Consider the following 24,461-nt stretch of genomic DNA (forward strand, 5'->3'; position numbering starts at 1 on the left):
TTAATCTCATTTTAGTGTAATGTTAAAATATTTTTAATTCAGTATGCTAAGAAATGCAGAATGTTTTGAGACTAAATACCAGAGGGTATAGTCATTAGGTGTTACTGTGTTTACCCAATAATTGGCTCCTTTCCTATAATGGATGAATCTCTGTTTCAAAATGGAAAAGTAAATTAAACAGTAAACAAATTCCTTACATAAAGGTCATATGAGCTCTTTGTAACCAGAGTGAGGTATTTCAGTAAGATTACTGAGTACCTGGTATTTTGTTCAGGTGGCTTGCTTCACTCTGTAAATGCCAATAACTAGTGTTTAGGAGTCTGAACTATTATAATGGTCACTTTCATGTAATAATCGCATGCTTATTCTCTGGGGAAAAAAAACATAAAAATTGTGAACACTATGTGACTAAATTGGAAAAATAAATATCTTTTAATAGTTTGGGAATGGGAACAGTGTTTGAAGACAGAGAATAGAAAAAGAAAAGAGGTATTATGGATTTTCTTGAAAATTTTGATTCTGCCTTCACCACTTTCAAAGTCCAAGTAGGTACAAACTGCTACAAAACATCTCTGTGGTTCCATATTCCTCATCCCCAACTCCTATCTAGGTAGAGAGAACACTTTGGTTTTTAATGTGTCCTTCTATTTTTTAAGTCCTGGTAAGAAGATGTCAGACGGCAACTGAAGGTATTGCCTTTTTCATTCACTAAACTCCTACTATGTGCCCGCCATTGTGCTGGACATCATGGAACCCAAGATGACTAAGATAAAGTCCCTACTCTTCAGAAGCTTTAATGTGGTGTGGGGAGAGTTCTCAGGGGTTGGGACCAGACCAGTAAACAAATCATTAAGCCACTGGGTATTGGTTACAAGTAGGGAGTACCAAACAGGATTACCTAAATCAGCCTGTGGTGTGTGTCTTGGGGGTGGGAGGTGAGGCAGCAGTGGTACTCTGGAAGGCCTTTCTGGGAAGAAGAAACACAGTTTAAAATCTTAACCAATGAGTAGAAACTAGCCAGATGAAATGCAGCAAAGGAATGAGGAAGAGCCTTCTTGGCAGAAGGGACGGAAATAAAATTGGCAGAGATCAGTGAGTCATTAGATGGGGGCTGGTTCAAAAAGAGAGGAATCTTATAGATAGGCAGGTGGTGGCTGCAAAGGCACGGGCAGAACAGTAAAAATCAGGTTTTAATTAGATGTTTCTTCTGTCAACTCTGCTTTGGGGAACACCCCTTTTGTCCTGACCCAAGTCGTGGCTTCTAACCTGGCCAGTAACTAATCTCACCCTCTGGGATTGGCACTTTGGCAAGTTACCATCTTTCTAGCTTCCACCTTGCTCTCCATCTCGGACATTCATTCCTGATAAACCTCTTTATTCAATGCATTTTGCTGCTTGTTTGGCTGGTGTTCCAGATGCCTAATAGCCAGTTACATTAAACTTACCTTTATACTTATTGATCTGTCTTCACTAGAAAGAACACACTTACTCAAAATAAGATCTTAGTTGTTTGGGTTTGTTTTTTTTGTTGTTGTTGTTTTTTAATGATTTTCAAAGAAATAGCCAAGAGCCAAGGACTAAGGGCCAAGAAAGCCAATAATAATGATACTAGCTACAAAAATGGACTTTTGTTGATTGACTCCTTAGTGTCTCAGCTCTGTCTTCTGTCCCCCACAGTCTCTTGATTGCCATTTGAGAAATGCCCCCTCGCCCCACAAAGCCCATGTGCTTCCGGGGAAGCTGACCCACTGCCTGGTTAGTGTAAAATAGCCATTACATTCCATCATCCCCATGTACAACTTTTGCTTCCAGGGCAGAGATGTGACTTAAGCAAGTGAGTATCAGGATACTTGCTAGGCTGCTAGGACCAAGTCATTCTCTCTAGATGTGGGTGGGGAACATGTACTCTTTGGAGCTGTGGGTAGCCAGCCATCTTATGATCGTGAGAGTTGCTGGTTTTGAGGATAAAGCTGGTGATGCAGAAGGCAGAGTGGAAAGATGAAAAGAAACTGAACCCTTAGTGACTAAAGACTTAAACAATCCTTAGTGAAATAACTGATCCAAAAAAGCCTACCCTACCTTGGGACTTTCTGGTTTCATCAACATTCCCTTGTTTAAACCAGTTTGAGTTGTGCCTTTTTGGCACTTGCAATATAAAATAGTCTAGGCCATACAGTTACTATTTGTTGTGAGCCTACTAGGTGTCAATCATTGCAATGTGTGTTCTATAGGCTAATCTGTACAACCGAATTTTTTTCTTTCTTTTTTTTTTTTTTACAATTGTAAAGAACACATAACAAAATTTCCCATTTTAACCTTCTTTAAGTATAGAATTCAGTGACACAAAGTGTAACCATTACCACTCTCTACTTTCAATCAGAATCATACTTTGAGGTGGGTATTAATATCCTCATTTTACGGGGCGCCTGGGTGGCTCAGTGGGTTAAAGCCTCTGCCTTCGGCTCAGGTCATGGTCCCAGGGTCCTGGGGTGGTCCTCTCTGCTCAGCGGGGAGCCTGCTTCCCTTCCTCTCTCTCTGCCTGCCTCTGCCTACTTGTGATCTCTGTCTGTCAAATAAATAAATAAAATCTTAAAAAAAATATATCCTCATTTTACCAAAAAGGAAATTGATCCTCCAGAGAGGTGCATTTCCCAAATCAGACCACAGTTAGTGGTATAGTCAGGATGTAAACCCAGGGCTGTGTGACTACAAACCCTAGGTTTTTTCCTACTTCATTATAGTGCCAAATTAAATTATCAAGCAAGGGAACAGGAAGTCTTGGTCAAATTATCAGCCCAGGTTCCAGATTAGAATCTTGGGAGGTGCAGATTCAACAAACAGGATATACGGTAAGGTGATCAGAAACCAAATGGTCAAAGGTTGAACACTAGAGATGGAAATCAAGGGAATAGGGACAAGCATTTAGGCTGAAGAAGTAAGGTTGAAAGGAGTCTGTCTCATCAGTGAACACTTCAAGAATATCTGGTTGTATTTGCTCACCCAACCCTAGTTTGTAGGTGAAAAATTCTTGCCCTTCCCACATATTTCTCAAAGGATTTTGACCTGAAGACTAATAACAAACTATATTCTAGAACAAAAAATACCCTCAATTCTATGTTAAGCATTCATTAAAATAAGTCACATAATGAAGCTGATTTATATCAAAAGGGAGACACATCCTGTGGTGGGGCCTGGTCCCTTAAATGAGGTCTATAATGACTGGAGAGCTCTATTACCTTCTTGTTAGGACAAGATGGATTCCAAGTAGTGTTTCCTTTAAAAAAAAAAAAATTACAAGCTTTAATGCTAAAAGCTATCCACCTTTGATGAGTATCTCTTAATTGTTTACTTTTTAACTAAGGGTTTTAAACGAGGGTCATTAGAACTCAAGGGTGTTTAATCTGTTGATCTGTTTGTTTTCAAAAGTCTGACTCCTTTCATTCGTGATCCTAGGTAAGTAGTAGCTTGGAGGGTTTTACTTATTCAAAAAGATCAGTTCCTTAATTTTCAGTTTCCGTAAGTGTAAATTTTTGCAGTGTCAGAGGCTCTCTTGAAATGGGGGAGGGGAAGTTATGAGAATGGATTGGGTAAGACTCCCCACTGCCCCAAAACCTGGGCCTCCACACCAAGGCCTCTTCTCCAGTTGTGTATTAAACAAAATACTAACATTTTCTCAACAATTATTTTATATATAAGTTTAAGTGCTGACCTTAATGATTCACTGCATACTGAATAGAAATAGGACAGGGGCAGGACCTTCATAAAGCCAAGGTCATTTGACATGGTTGACACATATATGAGGCTTATCACTCTTTTCCCTCTAAATCAGCATTTAGGGAGTGAATGTCCATCATATGTGTGGGCAGTCTGTATGGCAATACAGTGTTTTGGAAAATAAAACAAAACCGATTTTTTCTTTAAAAGTTTGTGTGTGCTTATAAGGGACTTTTTTAGAGAAGTTTTAGGTTCACAGGAAAATTGAGCAGAAAATAGGATATATATACCATATACTCATATACCCCCTGCCATACACATGCATAGGCTCCCCAACCAGAGTAGTGGTACATTTGTTACAATTGATGAACCTATGGTGAATGACATGTTATAATCACCCAAAATCCATAGTTTACATTAGGGTTCACTCTTGGTGTACATTCTATAGGTTTAGACAAAATTGATAATGACATGAATCCATCATTATAGGACCACATAGAGTAGTTTTATTGTCCAAAAAATATTCTATGCTCTGCCTATCATACCCACCCTCCTCCCTAACCCCAGTACTGTCTCCATAGTTTTGCCATTTCCTGAATGCCATTTGGACTCTTACAGTACATAGCCTTTCCAGATTGTCGTCTTTCACTTAGTAATATGTAGTTAAGGTTCCCTTATGTCTTTTCATGGCTTGATAGCTCATTTCTCTTTAGTGTTGAATAATATTCCATTGTCTTGATGTACCACAGTTCATTTATCCATTCACCTACAGAAAGACATTTGGTTGCTTCCAAGTTTTGGCAATTATGAAAAAAGCTACTATAAACATCTGTGTGCAGGTTTTTGTGTAGACATAAGTTTTCAACTCCTTTGGGTAAATACCAATGGGTGTGATTACTGCACCTTATGGTAATAGTATGTTTTGTGGGGTTTTTTTGTTGTCGTTGTTTTAAGATTTTAGTTATTTGTCCTAGAGAGAGAGAGAGAGAGCGAGCACAAGCAGGGGGAGGGCCAGGCAGTAGAAGAAGCAAGGAGACTGATGCAGGACTAGATCCCAGGACCCTGGGATCACAACCTGAGCCGAAGGCAGATGCTTAACTGACTGAGCCACCCGGGCATCCCAAGAGTATGTTTCATTATGTGAGAAGCCACCAAACTGTTTTCTGAAGTTACTGTACCATTTTGCACTCCCACCAGCAATATACAAGAGTTTGTTTCTTTTTTTTTTTTAAGACTTTATTTATTTGTCAGAGAGGTAAAGAGAGAGTGAGCCCGAGCACACAAGCAGGAGGAGAGATAGGCAGAGGGAGAAGCAGACTCCCCACTGAGCAGGGAGCCCCATGCGGGATTCGATCCCCAGACCCTAGGGTCATGATCTGAGTCGAAGGCAGACACTTAACTGACTGAGTCACTGAGGTGTCCCTATACAAGAGTTTCTGTTGCTCCTTACCTCACCAGCATTTGGTGTGGTCAGCGTCAGGGGATTTTGGCCATTCTAATAGGTGTGGAGTGAGTCTCCTTGTCTTTCTAGTTTTTACCCTTGTCCTCTCCACCCCCACCACTCCTTGCAATAGCCTGTCTTTTCAAAAGGACCCATGGAATCTGAGGGCTGTGTAGTAGGTGGCACAAACAAAGCAACATTACATAAATGATAGAGTGAAAGGCTGAGAAAGGACTGGCTTGAGTCATATGGGAGCCCTGGGGAAAGGAGTCATTTGGCACACTTTCAAACCAATATTCTTTAAATAGCTGAGGGCAGAGAGAAATTCATTTTCTATTAATATAAAATGTATAGCTCTTTATGGTTAAAATAAAGAATTTATTACATGCATTGAATATAGCAATATTTCCACTTATTTGGAATTGTCTTTCATTTCACATTTTTCATTCATTTATAACTTGAACAGCAATAGTTACTCACCAAGCATGGGGTAAATTATAACTACAAAATCTTGCTCAAAATATATTTACATAGTCTTGTAGAGGGCACGGATTGCATGGAGCACTGGGTGTGGTGCAAAAATAATGAATACTGTTATGCTGAAAAAAATAAAAAAATTAAAAAAAAATAAAAATAAAAAAAATATATATATATTTACATAGTCTTGTGTTTTTCTCCAGTTTATATGTCACAAAAATAGTTCTAACTTTTCTGAAGTTCTTGTTCTTTTTTTTTTTTTTTTCATTTTTCTTACACGGTCATGGCTTTAACATGTAGAAAATAACCATCTGTCCCCCAAAACAGTGTTAAAAATTGGGAGTAGAATTCCAAATTCAAATGCTACTCCCACCTCTTTTACTGACCAACTTACCTGAGGGAACATGCACACCTGTGTCTATGCCCCGGTTAGAACTCCAGGGCCATCTTATGAGTAAGCAAGCCAATGACCAAACTTAAAACTTAGATGAAGGCTGGCAGAGGCCAGGAGGACTAAGTGAGGTGTCTTGCTTTTCTAACCCCAAATCTAACTCCTGTAACCCCCTCAAATATGCCAGAAGAAAGAAGAGTAGGAATGAGGGTTAAGAATAAGACTTATAGAAAGAGGTATAAGTAGCTGAGCACAAGTCCCCCTACCTGACCAGATGCCAGGATGATGTTGGCCTGCCAGACCTATGGAGCTGAGAACAGGAAGGGGAGAGGGGAACAATGAGGCCTCCTTACCAGAGATAGCCTACCATCCTAGCCTCACTTCCCTGGAGACAATAGGTACAGAGCAGCCTGTTGCTCCTCTGGGTAAGAAATAAGGCACTAGGGCTCATAAGGAAGGAAAGTGTCTTTCAGTGTCATGATCCTTCCCTCTAGTGAAGTGTCTGAGTCTCTGACCAGACGAATCACTTCTTCCATGTGCAGGCTCTAACAAGAGGGTAAATAGAGGCAAAAGTTGGACTGAAGTTTCCTCTTTTGTGAGCTCTGGCAGAAAAGCTGAACAACCCCCCACATATCCCATTGTTTATTTTCTCTTTAACAACTGCACTTAATAAGCAAACGTTTGCTCAGCCAAGATTGTCCAACTAAGAAAGATCACTAGCTCCCTCGGTCATTACCACTGTTCCTTGCTATAACTTCCTGGGACCACTGAGATGCACAGTTAAGCTGGTCCCCCTAAGAGTTTCTGTAATGGGTCATAACAGATCATTAATCAATTTAACTTCAAGGCCACACTGCATCCTTGGCCAAATATTCACTCCCTAGTGTATTTCCCATCTGAAATCATACCTAGTTACACTGTCCAAAACTGGTCAACAGAGAAGATTGCTTTCAAAAGTCCAAATAAAACAACAAAGAATGATTGAAAACAGAGCAATGACAATAACAATAACAGAGAAATTCAAGTACAAAATGAATTCTTCTTTCTACCCTAAATTGAACTCCAAAGACTTTAAAAGTCCAAGTACTCTTCTCCCTAGTTTCCTGAGCCCTTCAGTTACTGTCAGAAGATTCTCCTTTAAGTGCCTTGGAGTTTGGGTTCCTTCAGCAGCCATTGTACCCTGAGCCTTCTTCCTGAAGGTGTAGCACCTTCAGCACTCTCAAAATGCAGTAACCCACCCAAATCTCTCGAGTCCCACAAATGTAGAAGCAAATGTGAATTTTGCAGTGATAGCAGTTTGCAAACAAGATGATGTTCCTAAACATGGGGCGATGGAGAAGAGAAGGGAGTTGGGGAAAATTGGAGGGGGAGACGAATCATTGGAGACTGTGGACTCTGAAAAACAATCTGAGGGTTTTGGAGGGGTGGGGGGTGAGAGGTTGGGTGAGCCTGGTGGTGGGTATTGTGGAGGGCATGTATTGCATGGAGCACTGGGTGTGGTGCATAAACAATGAATTCTGGAATTCTGAAATTTAAAAAATAAAAATTAAAAAAAAAAAAGATGATGTTCCTAGGACCCTGTGAACAGATAGCCCCTCATTGCTGCCTATCAGAACCTGCAGCAAACTTAGTGTTACCTGGGGGAAGGGGCATAATGCATGGGAAACTAAGGATGAAAAGAGAACAGCTTTTTGGTTTCCACGTCGTAGGGATGCCTATTAAAACATGTCAGTTTTCCAACTGCTACATGTGAATTTAAATTCAGTTGTGATAAACTTCCAAACAAGAGGTTAACTGTGACAAAGAACGTAGTTGCTTTTAATGACATAGTTGACTTCCCATACAACATCTTCCTCCTTTTCCTCAAAAACCTACATTTTTTTCTACAGACTCCCATTCCCTCCATCCGACTGACCACATCTGAGGCTATCAGGCCAAACTTGATTAGCCCATAAGTAATCCTCATCCTTGCCAGAGATTCGTTCGAGAAGGGACATAGAGCCCAAGTAGGTACAAAGAGACATGAGGAGGTTTTCAGTGGCAGCATCTCTAATGTCTAGGTCACACTCAAATCTTCCTTCCTTCTCTTCTAATGTTTTGAACACTTCTATTTCCATTTCCTTTTTGAGTCTGGTGTTCCTAGCCTGAAAGAGATGTCAAATGGAGGAGCCTGGTCTCCATCAAGTGACACAGCTTCTTTTTCCATATGTGAATACAGCACCCCACATTTATAATAGGTGATTCTGTAGTGCATGCTTAGAGCCCTGCAGCTGATCTTTACATTACTGCTCCAGGCCCAAGACTTTTTAAACTTTATGACCCAGTTGCTGCCCACTGTTTTCCTGCTTTAGAACTCCTTAGGTCTATTAATCTTGCTAGCAAAATCTGCTCTCCTGAAATGTAGCTTAGCTGGATTATCACTCTCCACAGATTCCTGAATCTGAAGCTTCTATTGATGCTTCCAAAAGCGATCATCTCAGGATCCCAGAGGGGTCTAATATGTCTTCTGACATCTGCTCCTCCCCTAAACCCCACTTCCTCCAGCTCTCAGATTCTCTAGCCCTTAAGTAACTCTCACTACTTCGTGAGTAATTAATTTCTTCCACTTACTTCTCTGTTCCTGTCCCATGTCTATCATTCTGATCCCTTTCAAGGAGGCCCAAGTGAATTTTAAAATTTAACCTGTTACTTAAACCCAGCCAACTCTTCCACTAACACAGATAAACCCCCAACTGCTGTCTCCTTTCTTTTTCTTGCTAGGCATATGCATTCGTTTCCTGACCAAGTCCTTAGACTTTCACGTGAGAGGCTCCCATAGTGAAAAAACGCTAGAGCATTCTGCATCTGCCATAATATGCTCAGTTCAAATACTGCCTGAGTGGAGAAATCCTGCAAGGGAGGTCTCCCACCAACCGGTGCCTGATCTTCAGCTGCTGTCATTCTGCCTAAAGGTGGTGGTGTTGTCTTCAGTGTATCTTGTAAAAAAGTATCTAGTAGTATTCATTTTCTAGGCACATTTCCTTACAACAGCCTCACTTGCTTCCCTACATATAATGTCCCTGCAGTTTTTTTTTTTTAAGATTTTATTTATTTGTTTATTTTCGAGAGGGTGGAAGAGTGCAGGGGCATGGGGAGAGGGAGAGAGAGAATCTCAAGCAGACTCCCTGCTAAGCACAGAGCCCCATGCAGGGCTCCATCTCACAATGCCAAGATCACGACCTGAGCAGAAACCAAAAGTCGGATGCTTAACTGACTGTGCCACCCAGGTGACCCGTGTCTGTGTAGTTTTGAAAGTCATCAAGTAAGGCCTTAAATAATACCAACACCGATGGCAATAGCGACAGTGGCTGACAGTTTACTGAGCCCCCACTATGCACCAAGCATGATTCTCAGCGTACTACAGGTATCAATTTACTCAGTCCTCCCAAAAATCCCATGAAGGACTATTATTACTCTCATTTTACAGATGCAGGAACTAAAGCACAGAGAGGATAAGTAATTTTCCCAAAGCTAGACAACTAGTGAGTGGCAGAGTCCCTGTTAGTCTTCTGCTCTGATATCCACCCATACATTGGTCACCTACCAGTTCTTCCATAATATAAACTCACTTCTATCATTTAGCCTCATCTTCTCTCAATGCTTGGAAATTGGGTTCTGCTTTTAAAAAGCAAAAATAAAGATTTACAACTGCCTGTCACAGCCCATTCTAAATCTTGCACATAATTAATTTTTTAAGAGTGCTAGGTCTCTATTATTCCACAGGGAAGGGTATTAAAGTTCAAATCTGTAACTCTTTATAGATAACCTCTATTACAAGTATCATTGGACTGCCTGCTTACCAGGTTTCCCCCCATATACATTAAATTTAAATCCTTAGTTCCAAGTTAATTTTCACTGCCTAACTGATAAAATAATATCTGAGCATGTACTAAAGAATGAATTTCTGCAGCTTAGTGAGATAAGTCATTCATACTCTAACAAGGATATTTTAAACAGCTGGTTATTCCTTCAGGAAAACCATATTCAGATCAAACTAATTTCCTAAATGACATAAAAGGAGTGAGAGCTCTGAGGTGTCTTATGTAACTCACTGAGTGCTGATGGCTTGGGACTAGATGATGGAATGACAGAGGAAAGGGAGGCTGAATCTTTGACATGGTAAAAATTGCCATTTAAAAAAATCACAGTAATTATCACCTGCTGGGTATTAAAATGATTAAAGGGCTTTTTTCCCCCCATACTTCTATTGTGATAGGTTTTATAAACAAATAATTTAAAGTACACTAACCTGTTAAGCACCATTAATTAGTTGAGAAAAACAAACACAAATGTTATTGAAGAGAGAGCAAACCCTGAGGGAATTTAGTCCTCTGAAATTATGCTAAGTGTCTACTGCACTCATTTTGGGAGACACCCATCCCAAATAAAAACCCCTTTACGTTTTTCTCCTGTTTTCTGTCACATATAATTTCTATAATAGCTAATTGACAGGATTACTTACTAACAGAGATGGACCAGGCAATGGATAACACTATCTGGAATACTTGGGGTTTTCATGGAAGAATTGAGCCTATAAACACCTGAGAATGGAATGGGTACTGAACTGGCAGATGGTAACTTTGCCACTAAGTAGTTATGGGATTTGGTTTTGTCACCTTACCTCTTTGGACTTTAGTTTCCCAATCTGTCCAATACAGGAATGAGAATTAAATTATCTCCAATGCCCATTCTAACAACTCCCAAGTTCCACAATTTTAAGATGGTTTTGAACACTATGAACAAAGATTTGAACATTTAATCCCGTAAGATAGACTAAAAATATGTAGGAATGACAAGATATGGGGATAGGATATATTTTTTATCTCCCAAAAGGTATTCCATTATTGTAAAACTAGTTTCTCTCTTGCAGTCTATCAGCCATCATGGCTCCAAGGAAGGGTAAGCAGAGCAGATGCCATTACAAGAATGAACAGGATATGGTACATAAGGAAAGCCCCGGACATACAAGAAGGAGAAAAATTCATCTCTTATAGCCCTGAGGGATGATGGAAGGAAGAAAGGGGTACAAGGAATTGGTAGTCAGACCCAGTGTGCTTACCTTCTACCCCTTCTTAGGGCGGAAACTACAATTGGAGGTATATAGTTCACATAGATTTGGGGAAATGCAAGGAAACCAGGGATAGTGGTTTGGTTCTCTGAGCATGCCTGTGAGAGTCTGAGTCCTCTAGAAACTCAGCTTTCAGTTTGATGGCTTGTTCAATAGGACATAGGGTGAATCATGCAATATTGGTGGAGGGAGATGGCTGCATACATAAGCCCAAAGCAAGGCTCCTGGCTCATCAAGGCCTACATGTGGTATTTAGGGAATCCAGAAGTTCCCATATATTTTCGTGAGAAGACAGGGTGGCACTGTGAGAATCAGTGGGCCTGCAGAGACCCGGGGTCAGTCAATACTGTGTGGCTGTGTACATACAGCAAATGGCTCGTGTAAGTACCTCGGTAAAGGAACTAGTATGATATCTCAAAAAGAAAAAAACACCAAAAACAAAAACCAGAAATGGCCAATTTCACCTCTGAGGCTATCAGTTCTCCTTTCAGACCATAGCAGACACTCCATACATTCTGTGGATAACACAAGGAGTGGCAAGTGTGGCTTCCCTGATGCCATGTAAGCCTTCCCATCCCTCAGGGCTGCTACCAACCAACTAGTCACTGCGTAAATTAGAAAAAGACACTCCTTTCTCAAGACACTTTACTTCCACCTATCAGAAAATTGTCATAATATACTGGTTTTGTTAGAACAAGGCATCTTATTGCTACATGCCACAGAACTGTCATAATAAACTTAAAAATCTAGGATGCCAAAGATATGAAGTCTATTCACCTTAAACAGCAACCCTCAGCCTCCATATGTATCTTGAAATGAGAGGGAGGTGGGTAAATCTCAAAGATTCAATATCTATGTTTAAAAAAGAGAGAAATAATGTGGGGACTTGAGAAGGTTAAACATTACAGAAAATAAACAAGTTACATCTTCTTTGTACATCTGAATTAATATAAGTAAATCTTCACCTCTGCCGTGCCAAATTACAAATGCTTTATGCCCAAGATTTTTGCCTTTTATATTTATTTTTGGTATCTCCCGTAGCACCTTACATAGTCATGCAGATGGAACAGAAGGAACCAATAAGTGTTTGTTGAATAAAAAAGTAAATTTGTAGAAAAATCAGAATTATGGATCCATCTATATGTATAATAGCAAGTAATTTTCCTTCCCACCCTGTATCTAAACAAATCTAAAATTTTACCCATTGGCATCTAGCTAACAACCATAAAAATATGGAGTTCTTCAGTTGTTTTCTAACCTCTTTCTCATATATTTTTTGAAGGAAACTTAGATCTAAGTTTCAACATTTTCAGGACCAAAGAGAGATCATCTCAAAACCACAGATCTTTAAAAATCGAAAACAGGATTGTCATCCAAAATAAGTTCTTATTAAAAGGTGAGGAGCCCTCATTATCCAGAAAGGTAGCCTGCGTAGAGTCACATAATCAAATCAGGGATTCAAACACCCTGCACAATAAAAGCTCCTCCTGGCCCCTCACTCCCCTCCTTCCCCGAGTACATACTTCTCTGCCTCTCAGCTTTACTTCATCATACTTTGTAAACCGCTTAATTATCTATGTCAAACCAGAGAGCAACTGGTCGAACCCAAATAAGAGAGAAATCATCCAAAGTTCTGAAAACCAGAGAACCAGGTAAATTGCCAGTTTTACCATATACATAAAACGGTAAACAAAAGGGAGAGCCGAGCGAATTGAGAAAGGGTACTTTTTCCGTCTTCACAACAAAAGCTAGGGAATAAAAACGAGTTTTCCTTGGGGACAGATTATGCTGAGGGGGCCAGATACAAAAGATAATTCCTCTTGGGGTTTTTCCGTTCCCTTTGAGTTTGCGGGACCTAAAAAAAAAATTTTTTTTTTAATCACATAAGCAATCATAATCTCAACACATTTACTTCCCTCCTTTTCCCACGTATTATTTTCCTGAACATTATCTAGACCACGTTTCCAAAAGAGAAATTGACCAAAGGTCTATTCAAAATGTTTTCAAGACTTAGGTGACTCCTCTTAGGCTGCGATTAGGAAAGTACTCCGAACTTCGGTTACAAGCTGAAAGCTCAGTGAATTGGATCTCCAAGGTTTGCAAATACCCTCAGCTGGGCTAAAGGGCACAGAATCTCTAGCGCTCCCTACAGCTCACATTTTGAACCTACCTACCACAGAAAATGCGAGTTACCAAGGATCGGTTCCCTGGCTCCACTTTTTCCTCTGGTTAAAAATCGGGTGAAGGTGGTGGTGGTGGGGGTAGGACTGAAAAGGCGAACCAAAGGATTAATCACTTCTCCCCATTACATCAGCAGCCCCCGCCCTTTCCTCCGAGAACCTCCTCTCCTAGAATCGTCGCTACGCACTAGCGCTCTCTTCGCCCGCCCCCCGCTCTATTATATGCCCTGATACCTCCCCATTATCACCCGCCCCACCACACTCCCCCTTCTCTCCTTCCCCCTCCTTGGCGAGGGAGGGAGGAAACCCGAGAGAGGAAACAGGGCGTTGAAGGAAGGGTCTTCGCCATAAGAGCGGAAGCCCCATTGGCCTGAAGGTTGTATGGGAGCTCTCCATTGGCTGCTTGGCTAGAATCCCCGCCCCTCTGCTTCCCCGCCCATTCACCCCTCCCCCCGCCGCCCCGCGGCCCTCCCCCGCGCCCCTGGCCAGCCCCGCGGCGGGGAGGGACCCACTGGGCGAGTGGAGGCTCCGGCGATGTCAATGGCTCCTCCTGCCACGGAGCAGCAGCAGAAGCAGAGGCGACGGGGTTGAGGAGGAAGAGGAGGAGGAGGAAAGGTTCCTTTAAGGAGGAGGAACGACGACGCCTCTTTTTCCCTCTATCTCCTCCCTTCACACTCATTTCCCCTTCGCCGAGGAGAGAAGGGGGGGAGGAGAGAGAAGAGGCCGAAGAAAGAGAGAAAAAATTCCTCACAGAAATCTCTTTCAGGGGGTGTGGGGGTAGGAAGAGGAAAAAAAAAAAAAAGAGCCGGGCGCCCCCTGCTCCCTCCCTCCCTTCTCTCCCTCTCTTCTCCTCCTTCTCCCTTCCTCGCCTGCCCGCCCACTCCCCCCGCCGCCGGAGACGCCGCTCGGGAGTCGGCGGGACCCGAGTCTGTCTCCTCACCCGCCGACGCCGCGCTTCGCCCCGGGATCCCCAGGCGGGCGGACGCCCTTTCTTTCTTTCTCTCGCTCTGCCCGTCTTTCTGTCTCCGTCCCTCGCGGCCGCCCCGCCCGGCGGCCTCGGCCTTCCCCGTGCGTCAGGCCCGCCCGCCCGGCCTCGCTCGGTCTCTGTCCGTCTCCGCGGGCCTTTCTCTTGACTCGGGGTCTAGCTCACCCCCTCCACCCTTCCCATCTCCCCTTCCCCTCGCCCCCTTTCCTTCCTCCCCCTCCCCAACCCCTACTCCTGCCCCAGAGCTCGCTGTGCGTCTGTGTGTGTGTGTGTGTCCCTCCGCCAACGCCGCCACCTCAGCCCGGCAAATGAACTCCGTCCGAGCCGCCAACCGGAGACCCAGGCGAGTGTCGCGGCCGCGCCCGGTGCAGCAACAGCAGCAGCAGCCCCCGCAGCAGCCGCCGCCGCAGCCGCCCCAGCAGCAGCCGCAGCAGCAGCCTCCGCCGCCGCCGCAGCAGCAGCAGCCTCCGCCGCCGCCACCGCCGCCTCCGCCGCTGCCCCAGGAGCGGAACAACGCCGGCGAGCGGGGTAAGGCCGCGCTCCCTCCCCGCCGCCCGTCGGCTCGGGCGCCGGCCGGCCGGCCGGGACCCGCGGGGAGGGAGGCCGGGGCGGGCGGGGGAGGCCTGTGCGCCCCCGGGCTGGGAGACGGAGGCTGAGCGGAGGCGGGTCCGCGGCTGCCGCAGTGTCAGCCTGGCCCGGGCTCGGGCCGGCAGGAAAAGCCGTGGCTTCCCCACTCGCCCGGGCTCTAGCTCAGGCCGCGCTTTGTTTGGTTGCGGGGGCTCGGCACCCTCTACCCCCACCCATCCTTTGGCTTCTCGCCTGGTTCACGGACCCCGCAGGAGTCTGTTGGTGGCTAGGGTGGGGGGCGGCAAAGGGTGGGATTTCTCCCTTTTCTACTGCCTTCCACGTTTAGCCTCCCTCTTCCTAACAGAAGGCGGGGGGGAACAACTGGGAGTGATCGGGCGGTGGGGCTGGCTGGGGAACTTGTTTTCCCCCTTTTCTCTGTTAGCCTCCCCCTTCCTGTGGAGGAGGGGGAGGGGGAGAATCCGAGTGGTCTGTGGTGTTGGCCGGGGAACTTGTTTCCCCCACCCCCCTTCCTAGTCACGGGGTAGGGGCAGCAGCGACTACTCTCCCAACCCCACAATGTTTGCTGCGCAGTTTGGCTTTAGTTACAGAACCCCTGGGAAGGACTCGTTAAATCGAGACCTTTAAATAAATAAATATAGAATCCATCGGCCATTTCCAGCCCCCTCCCTCGCGTGCAGTGCAGTTACCCTGCCGCTCTATCGACCACCCCTCTCGGCTGTCCTCCCTTAGCGAACCCCTACGCCACTGTGCTACCCTCCGTCTCCTAGAGGGGTTTGAACGCCCCTTCCTTCGAACTGGCCCCTTGGGAGAGTGTGAGTGTGTGCTGTGTCCAGGGCCTAGCGAAATGTGTCATTTGGACCCAACTGTGCAGCTCTGTCTGGTAACCACCATTGTCTAAGGGCTGAGGCTCCCGGGGGTTGGATTCTTGGTTTAGCAAAAATAATGTTCAGTTCTACTTTGATGATGTGGTTATTTTGGGAGGTTTATGGGGTAGGGTGTTGCACCTTGGTCTCCAAACGTAACTATTCTCAATTAATTAGCTGCTCTCGGTGGGGTGGAGGTCAGTACCATATTTATGTGTACGGTTGTTTTAAGGAGGAGGGGAATTGTTAGGAGACATTTTGCGTGTTTTCGTTGGCGGATTAAGGTTAATTTTACATGCATTGGTTGTCACACCTCCTTTGATTCAGGGAATTGAGATTAAATGCCTTTTTAAAAATTACACATTCTTTGCTTAAAAACTGTTTCAGTGTTGTACTTTAAGAAAATACTTAAATGGAAGAGAGATGATTATCTGAGAAATAGTTCAAAGGGTTTTCACTAGTCACTGTTACAGATAGTCCTTGAGAAAGCAGTTTGTTATATGTTGCTTGAAAGAATGTGATGTTTCAAGCCAGTTAGAGGTCTTGTGTAACATTATTGGCAGATTTGTTTTAATGATTCTTTGATACATTTATCGTTTTTTTGTAAATTAAAAATATTTATAGTTTCATCATCTCCTTTCACATTTGCATATCACGGTTTTCCTGTGTTCCATTCAAATAATACTCAAGTCTCCTTCCACTATATGTTGTCTCACAAAATTTTTTGAGAAAACCAGTGACACTAGATTGAAATCCTAGCATAGTAAGGATTTAATTTCTAGAAGTAAGTGTTTTCAAGATGTACTGATTTATTCATACCATTAGGGCTGAATCAAATCTGTTTGACCAAACTTAATTTAGTCTCATTACATATTTTAAAATATTTATTCTGAATCTACTTTTCATGATGTGTGTAATTTCAAACTTAGTTGAGGTACTTTTATCTTGGATACTTTTCTTCATTTGTGTGAATTATTAGCTGCTAAAGTCTGTTTCCTTTTGAAGTAAAGTGGCTTGGTTGTTGGTATTGGCATGCCAGAGTGTCAGTTTTCTTTTCATTCATGTATGTAAGCTGACTGACAAAGATGTTCATGAAATCAGGATTTCAATATGTAGCTAATGAAATAGTAAATCAGATGCACCGTGGAATTGTTGCTTTGCTGCAGCTAGTAAAAACTGTTCTGGAGATTCTCTGTTGGCACAGAGAGGACAAGAACTTGCTGATTAGCCTTCAGGGAAAATGCTGTGGGTCTTTTAGAGGGCAAATAAATGGCTTTAAAATGAATAAAACATTAAGCTAAATTAAAAGACTAATAAAGTTTTTGCCAGATTTATTGAAATATGTAATTCTTCAAAAATTGGCGGTTTGATTATTTTTTTAAAATGTATAGTTCACATAACGATCAGAATTTAGCCAAAGGAATACTCTTTATTTTAAAAAGTTTTTTTTTTTTAAAGATTTTATTTATTTATTTGACAGAGATCACAAGTAGGTAGAGAGGCAGGCAGAGAGAGAGAGAGAGAGGAAAGCAGGCTCCCCGCTGAGCAGAGAGCCCGATGTGGGACTCGATCCCAGGATCCTGAGATCATGACCTGAGCCGAAGGCAGCGGCTTAACCCACTGAGCCACCCAGGTGCCCTATTTTGAAAAGTTTTATGGAGCATGTGGAGTGTCTCTATTTCTGGTTTGGATAGGAGAGGTTCTGTTGTTTAAGAATATGCTGGGTTTCATAATTTTGACAAGGTAATTAAGGAACTATAGCTAACATGTGCGTGTGTGTTTTACTTTTTTTTTTTTTTTTTAACTAACTCTTAATAGACACGTAACTTTTATATTAGAGTTTGGATAGAGTTACATAATGGTGGATCAGAAAGCTTTCCTCTTTGGGAATTGAAGTCAGCACTCACTGTTTTTAAGACAAGTTAACTCAGTCTATATATTTAATATAAAGAATAGATTTTTGGCTTTTTATTGGTAATAGAGTAGTTATAAGATAGTTTTGTTTTTGTTTTTTTTCCCCCAAGCAAAAATTTTGTCAGGGCTGGTTTTTAGTTGCTTATTCACCCACGAGTTAATTGGTCTAAAAACTTCCCTGATAATGTCCTTAGACACACACACACACTTTCTTGTATATCTAATGGCCAATGTTTGAAGTAGAAAGAAACAGTCTAATAGAGTGAATTCTTATGAGGACTTTCCAAAGCCTTCCATGGGGGAGAACTACTTATAACCCATGTTGGGAAATAATTGATTTGGGTGTTTAATGTAATGCTGTCTTCACTCACATTATCTGAAATGGCCCACTGTCTTAATATGGAATATATTTTGGTCTTTTAGTTAAGTTCCAGAGTTTAGGATTTCACATACCACTTTGGTAGAAAATAATTTGTTTTGCACATAGGTACTCTTTGGTAATACATTTCAGACTCAGTGAATCTGGAAGTAGTGTGGGGTTAGTTTTTTTATATTTATTTTCTTCTAAAAGTTCTAAAAGGATTTAGCTTTTGCAACTTGTTCTGATGAATTTATTTTGATTTCTCATTGGTAGTCTTTTTCTAGGGGAAGTATGAGGAAAGCTTCCAAGCCTTCAGAAGTGCTGTGTATTCTGACCACTTTTAGCTCATAGTTAAAATTGATTGGTTTGAATAGGTAATAAATGCACATAATTTAAAATTGCAGAGTTTTTTGCCTACACCTGCCTCCCATACCAAATTCTCCTACCTGGAATCAATCATTGTTATTAGTTTCTCATTTATTATGTTTTAATAAAAGATGAAATTTGACAACTGAAAATCTTGATATGGAAGTTTTTGAAAATAGGTGTAGTTTTTTTCTGGCTGGAAAATTCATAAGATTCTTTTGAAGTTCTGAAATTTTATGTAATCATTTATAGTTAAAGAAATTTAATGAATACAATATATTAATGAATATTGCTATTAATTTCTAGTCTGAAATAATCATAAAGAGTAAAATAGTAATCACATCTTTTTAATTTCATATTTGTGGAATAAAAATCTCACCTATGACCCTGGAATTACAAGGTTTTGTTTTAACTAAACTTACTGAAGTAATTGAATACATATAGGATTACATGAAATATTCCTGATGGAGCTATGTATTTATAATATGCAGCATCTAGAATACTCCTTAGCATTCTAGTCTTGCATGCTAATCATACTTTCTGTGGGCTTATTCTGTCTCATGATATTTTACCTTCAGGTTCTTCAGAATAAGGAACTTACTACAAGAATAAGGAACTTCTGTAACCTTTTTTGATAGAAGAGTTCTGGACAAGGGACATGATTTTTCCTTTTTTAGGGATTAAGTACTGTGGGGCACTGCTTTCCCTTCTTGTGGCTAAAGCTTCAAAATATTTACATCCATGAAAGGAAGATGTCACCCAGGGTTTTGTTTTGTTTTGTTTTTTAATGTTTGGGGTGGGGTAGAGGAGATCCTTTTTTCTCAAAGCTTACAAATTATTTGAGGGGTAGGAATGAGGTGGTGACAATGCCAGTGTTAAAGTTTTGCTGATGAGGCCTATGGGTTGTTACTATACTGCTTTTCTCTTTCTTTACTGGAAGTTCTGGCAAACCCATGGACAGGTCAGCCAATTTGGAGACCTACCAGGTAAGGCAAGAACTACCAGTAGATAATGATCTGTTAGGACCCCTGAACTTAAATTTGGCAGAATTCAAGGCTAGTGAGTATTTTCTCAGGATCCCTCCCCCTTTATCTTAATTTTGAAGCTAAACAATCTACAATAATGAATTATTTTAACTTGAGGTTTTTTATTGTCCTCCAATTTATTCCTTTTTTTTTTTTTTTAAGATTTATTTATTTATTAGAGAGCACAAGTGGGGTGGAGGGGCATGGCAGAAGTTAGAACCAGACTCCCCACTGAGCAGGGAGCTTGATGCAGGGCTTGATCCCAGGACCTCTGGGTCACAACCTGAGCCAAGAGATTCTCAACCAACTAAGCCACCCAGCTGCCCCATATTCCTAACTAGCACATTACTCTTATTTTGTGTCTATCTTGTCCCACTAGTCTCTGAAAGATTATTTTATTTAGACTACTAATTTAATCAGCCCTTTGAATTGCATTCTCCTCTTCCAGAGAATTCCAGTTTATGAGAGGTTGCTGACCAGGTACCCCCAAATTGTAGTTGTTAACCTTTGAAAATAAAATGATAAGCAAAATAGAAGAGTTGAGACAGTTGGACAGTGTGATATACTTCAGAGTTACAGCTAGCTAAATGGGGGTTCTAATCCTGGCTACACCATCAAGAGGCTATCTGACACAGGGCAAGCAGTATAAACTCTTGGAGCCTTTCTTCATTATCTTTAAGGTGGGGATGATAATACTTGCCTTATAGAATAATTATTGCTGAGAGATGTAAATATCTAGCACTTGATAGATGCTCAATGAATGGCAGCTTTTAAAAATATTAAAAATAATAGTAAGGAATGAAATCAGTTGTATATAAAACTAATGTGCATGAGTCGTTAATTTCTGGTATACCCCAAAATGCAATCTAGGTGACTTTGGATAACCTTAAGGAAACTGGCTTATAATTATAAGTCATTAATTTTATATCTAATGAATTGAAATATTCTTTAAGACTAAGGAAACAGAAGAAATGGGCATTGAGAATAATAATATCAAACATAGGTCTCTTTCTGCTTATGTAGAGTCTGTCAGGTACTTTCTTATACACTATATCATTTAACCCTTTTAGCAATTCTGTAAGATCGACATTAATCAGCACTGGATATTCATAGTAAATAGAGAAAAATTTCAAAATTGAAATATATCACTGAGTCTTCCCATAAACGAGGAGATAATTCTGCGTTTGGCAGAATGTCTTCACACTTAGGGGAGGGAATAACCTAGCATTTGAAGTACATCTGTCCCCTATCTTAGCCCCTCAATTCTTATTGAAGGCTGGTACCATAGTCTGATGCCATCTATTGTTAAATATCTGCTTTCACATTTTCTAGGTAACCTTCTAATCATAATTTTACCTCTAATGTAGATCTGTCCCCAGAAGAGATTGCCCTGATTGGCCAGCGTATTTTTCCAGCTTATTGAGATCACTAAGCGTTCAAAAAGGGGTAGATTTCCCTTGAATAACTCATAATTATGAATAAAAGGTTTTAAGTCATTTTAGCTCATGGTAATAGCCTAGACTATTTCAGGAAGGAACAAAATATGAGTTAAATGCTACTTCAGTGGTAATTTTGACAGGTTTGTGGAGTAAATATTCTCTTGTCACCAAAGCTTGCTGTCTTTAGATACATAGCCTGGGCCATTTATATGTGTTAGGTTAACACAAGAAATGTGTGTAAACTTAATCCTTAGAAAATAGAGAAATGAAACCAACTAACTTCTCTTAAATAATTTATTTTAGTTTAAGGAAATATAAAAAATACTTTAAAAATGAGTACATTAATTGTGAGTTTGTTTTTTGAAAAACCCAAATATAATAGTATAGTAACGCAGATTTAAGTTCTGATGTTACTTGCTTACTCTCCCCAATTTCTAAAGGTCCAGTTGTCAAAAGTTTAGCCCTTCAAATGAATGGAAAATCGTGTAACTATGTTTAGAAAAAAAAGGAAAAAAAATGCTTAAATGCTGTTCTCACAACTGGTGGCTAAACCTTTAAAAACATCATGTATTACTTGCACATATTTTGAGAGAAAATATTCATCTTTTTTGTGAAGAGAGCCTACTTTTTCTCAAAGCTTTGAAATTGAGTGCTAGAAATGGGTAATATCCTGTGCTTTTAAATTATTTTTCTGGTAACAGTAAAAGTCTTAGCTTCACTGTTTTCTTCTAGTGTGCATCAACACTTATGTACCACATGGTCAAGTTAGGTTGTGTCAAAATCTTTTGACATTTGAAAATTTTTCCTCAGAGTGGAATTAACTGGCTATTGTAGGGGTTCAATCTTTGGCATTGATTTCTTTAGTACCATGTATTGATAATGGACTTAAATCAGTTTAGCCTTTGCTGGTTTGCTGGCTTGAGTTTAGATGTGAGAATTCTTTTTTACACTCAAGTATTGATTTTGTATCTTACATCTACAGTGTATAACATAGTATGTATGAGACCACATGGCTTTATGAGAATCTGACACTCAGGAGGAAGCAGGTGGGGAAGAGGAAGAATATATAACTCTTTTTTTATTCACCTGTTCTATTTTGAGTTGCACAGGGTTGGTATATATATATGTCATTAGTAATTGTCTCTTCCCACATAATCATACGTCCTTGGGGTGGGGAGGCTTTAAGGAAAATTAGAAGTGGTGTAGAATTTAGCAAATGGAAAGGAGAAATCATTCCAGGTTTGTATCATGGTAGAGAGAAAGGATAGAGAAAAGGTGTTTGAAAGAAATGGGGGTGGGTGAGTACACTGTGTTTTCAAATTGAATGTTATTGGCAAAGTGAATGGTGAAAGAAATTGTGAAATCACTCATTTTTCTGTTAAAAGTAGCCACAGATCTAATGAACAGTTGTGTGTAAATGACTGATAACTTCATAATCCTTTGAAATGCATTTGCATTTTTAAGAAACTGATCACTTAGTCAAATTTTGGTATTTTATTTTATTTATTTTTTTTTTTTAAGATTTTATTTATTTATTTGACAGAGAGAGATCACAAGCAGGCAGAGAGGCAGGCAGAGAGGAGGAAGCAGGCTCCCTGCTGAGCAGAGAGCCCGATGCAGGACTCGATCCCAGGACTCCGAGATCATGACCTGAGCCGAAGGCAGCGGCTTAACCCACTGAGCCACCCAGGCGCCCCAAATTTTGGTATTTTAGACCCAGTAAAAGAGATAGAAATAAGTGATTTGGACAAAGACCTTTTGGGTAAGAGTGCTTGCTTCCTCACAGACAAAATAAGCATGTAGAGGAGGAAGAGGGATGGAAGAGTCTTGGAAGAATCACTTACCTTACACATTTGTTGTTTTTTTCTCATCTACTTCTGACCCTAAAATTTTTCTTAAAAGTTTCACTTTGTATTTTCTCAAAAGACTTAATTTGGGGTTGGTATGGGGATGGGGAGAAGAAAAAGAATAAGAGCAGGTACGAGTGGCAATATGTATGTGTCATTCAAATTAGCAGTGGCCATTCTATATATAATTACATATATATATATATACTATATATAATTATTTAAATTGTTAAAATAATTTTATTAGATTTTTTTGAACTAAGGGTTTAATGAAAGTATACAAGTGCTTGAATCATTGGTGTATAGCTTGATGACTTTACACAAAGTAAACACCTCTGTGCAGCCAACAATACCCAGATCAAGAAATAAACACTACCAGAATCCCAGAAGTGGTATTTATCCCATCCCAGCATTCCCCACTCCGGGTCTTCCCACTCATTATTCCCAACCCTGTCTTTCTAACTGCTTGGATTAGTTTTGTCTGTTGAATTTTATATAAATGTAATCACCCAGTATGTATTCCTGTGTGTCTGGCTTTTTCACTCAGTATTTGTTTCATCCATGTTGTTGCTTGTATTGATAGTTTGTTCGTTCCTGTTGCTGTATAATACTACATTGTATGAGTACACTACAATTTATTCAGTGTACGATTAATAGACATAAGAGTTTTCATCTTTGGCTCTCAGAAATAGTGCTGCTATGAGCATTTTGTGTATATCTTTCAGTGAACACATGTACATATTCCTGGTAAGTTTTATACCTCAACATTATACCATTAGTTACCTTTTCCCAGAGGCAGAGCTTCCATTTACATGGAAGCTTTAAGACAGATATGAATATGGCATCTCGTAATTAATGTTGCTGAAACAGTAGATTTTATTTCAGATATTAGTGTTTTTAAGTCTTTGAGTATGCTGTAAGTCCAGCGTTAGAAGTTTACTCATCAATTTAATATAATTTAATATACTATACTAATATACTAATATAATATACTATAATAATATACTATAATTTCCCCCAAGTTGAGGAGGAAGGAAGTCTTTTTAAATATAGGAATTTTCAAAAATACTGTGGACTTTTAATTTGTGATTTACTAAGCCTTCATTCCAAACATTATTTTTTTTGCTAGTGTCGTAAATACTTTTTTTCTCCATTTCAGTTTGGAATCTTCTTTCTTACTACTTTTAAGCTTATCCTTTTAACTCCAGTGAAAATATTTTGCTTTTATGTGATTAATTGTTTCACTTTTTATTTTTTCTGCCTATCTTGATTATAAACATAAAATTATAAATATAAAATTGTAAAACATTTATAGAAATATTGGGGCATATTTTGTTTTCAAGTTGTTTTTCTAGTCCTTTTCCAGATCTATCAGTTCTTGATGTATAAGAAGAAGGTGTAAAAGGGCTCCCTCAACTGTGCAGGAAATGCTAGTTACTGGCTCATAAGCTCATATTCCCCACCATACAAATATCCCCAGAATGACAGGCCATCAGTGGCTGAGATGGGGTCTGTTTTTAAGGAATCACTTGCTTGAAACTGATGGTATGGTAGCCTTAGGTACTAAAAAGAGTAAGATCTTTGTGTCTGGCAGTTCAGTGTTAGTGCTAACAGTTTTCTTTCTTGTCCACAACAAGCAATGTGGAGGAGACTCCTTTCTTCCACCCCTCCTTCTTCCCTTCCCTCCCACCCTCCCATCCCTTCTTTCCCTTTTTTACATAATGTAGCGACATTGAGTAAATGTTGCTGTTAAGTTTGGGGAG

The 24,461-nt window shown here is 40.6% G+C and overlaps 1 protein-coding gene across 4 annotated transcripts in view; it reads left to right on the top strand.

Annotated features, from left to right (window-relative positions):
* The first annotated feature begins 13,782 nt into the window (after positions 1-13,782).
* Positions 13,783-24,461, top strand: part of FBXO11 (F-box protein 11) — a 90,068-nt gene continuing 79,389 nt past the window's right edge. For 2 of the 4 annotated variants that reach the window (XM_047743690.1, XM_047743691.1), the window contains exon 1: positions 13,909-14,823. In XM_047743690.1, the coding sequence (XP_047599646.1) occupies positions 14,604-14,823 (220 nt within the window). In that variant the 5' untranslated portion in view covers positions 13,909-14,603. Of the gene's footprint in view, positions 14,824-24,461 lie in introns of all 4 variants that reach the window. The other 2 variants (XM_047743693.1, XM_047743692.1) reach the window with 2 other exon arrangements.

This window comes from Lutra lutra, chromosome 9 (genome assembly GCF_902655055.1).
Source record: "Lutra lutra chromosome 9, mLutLut1.2, whole genome shotgun sequence".
Taxonomy (NCBI): Eukaryota; Metazoa; Chordata; class Mammalia; order Carnivora; family Mustelidae; genus Lutra; species Lutra lutra.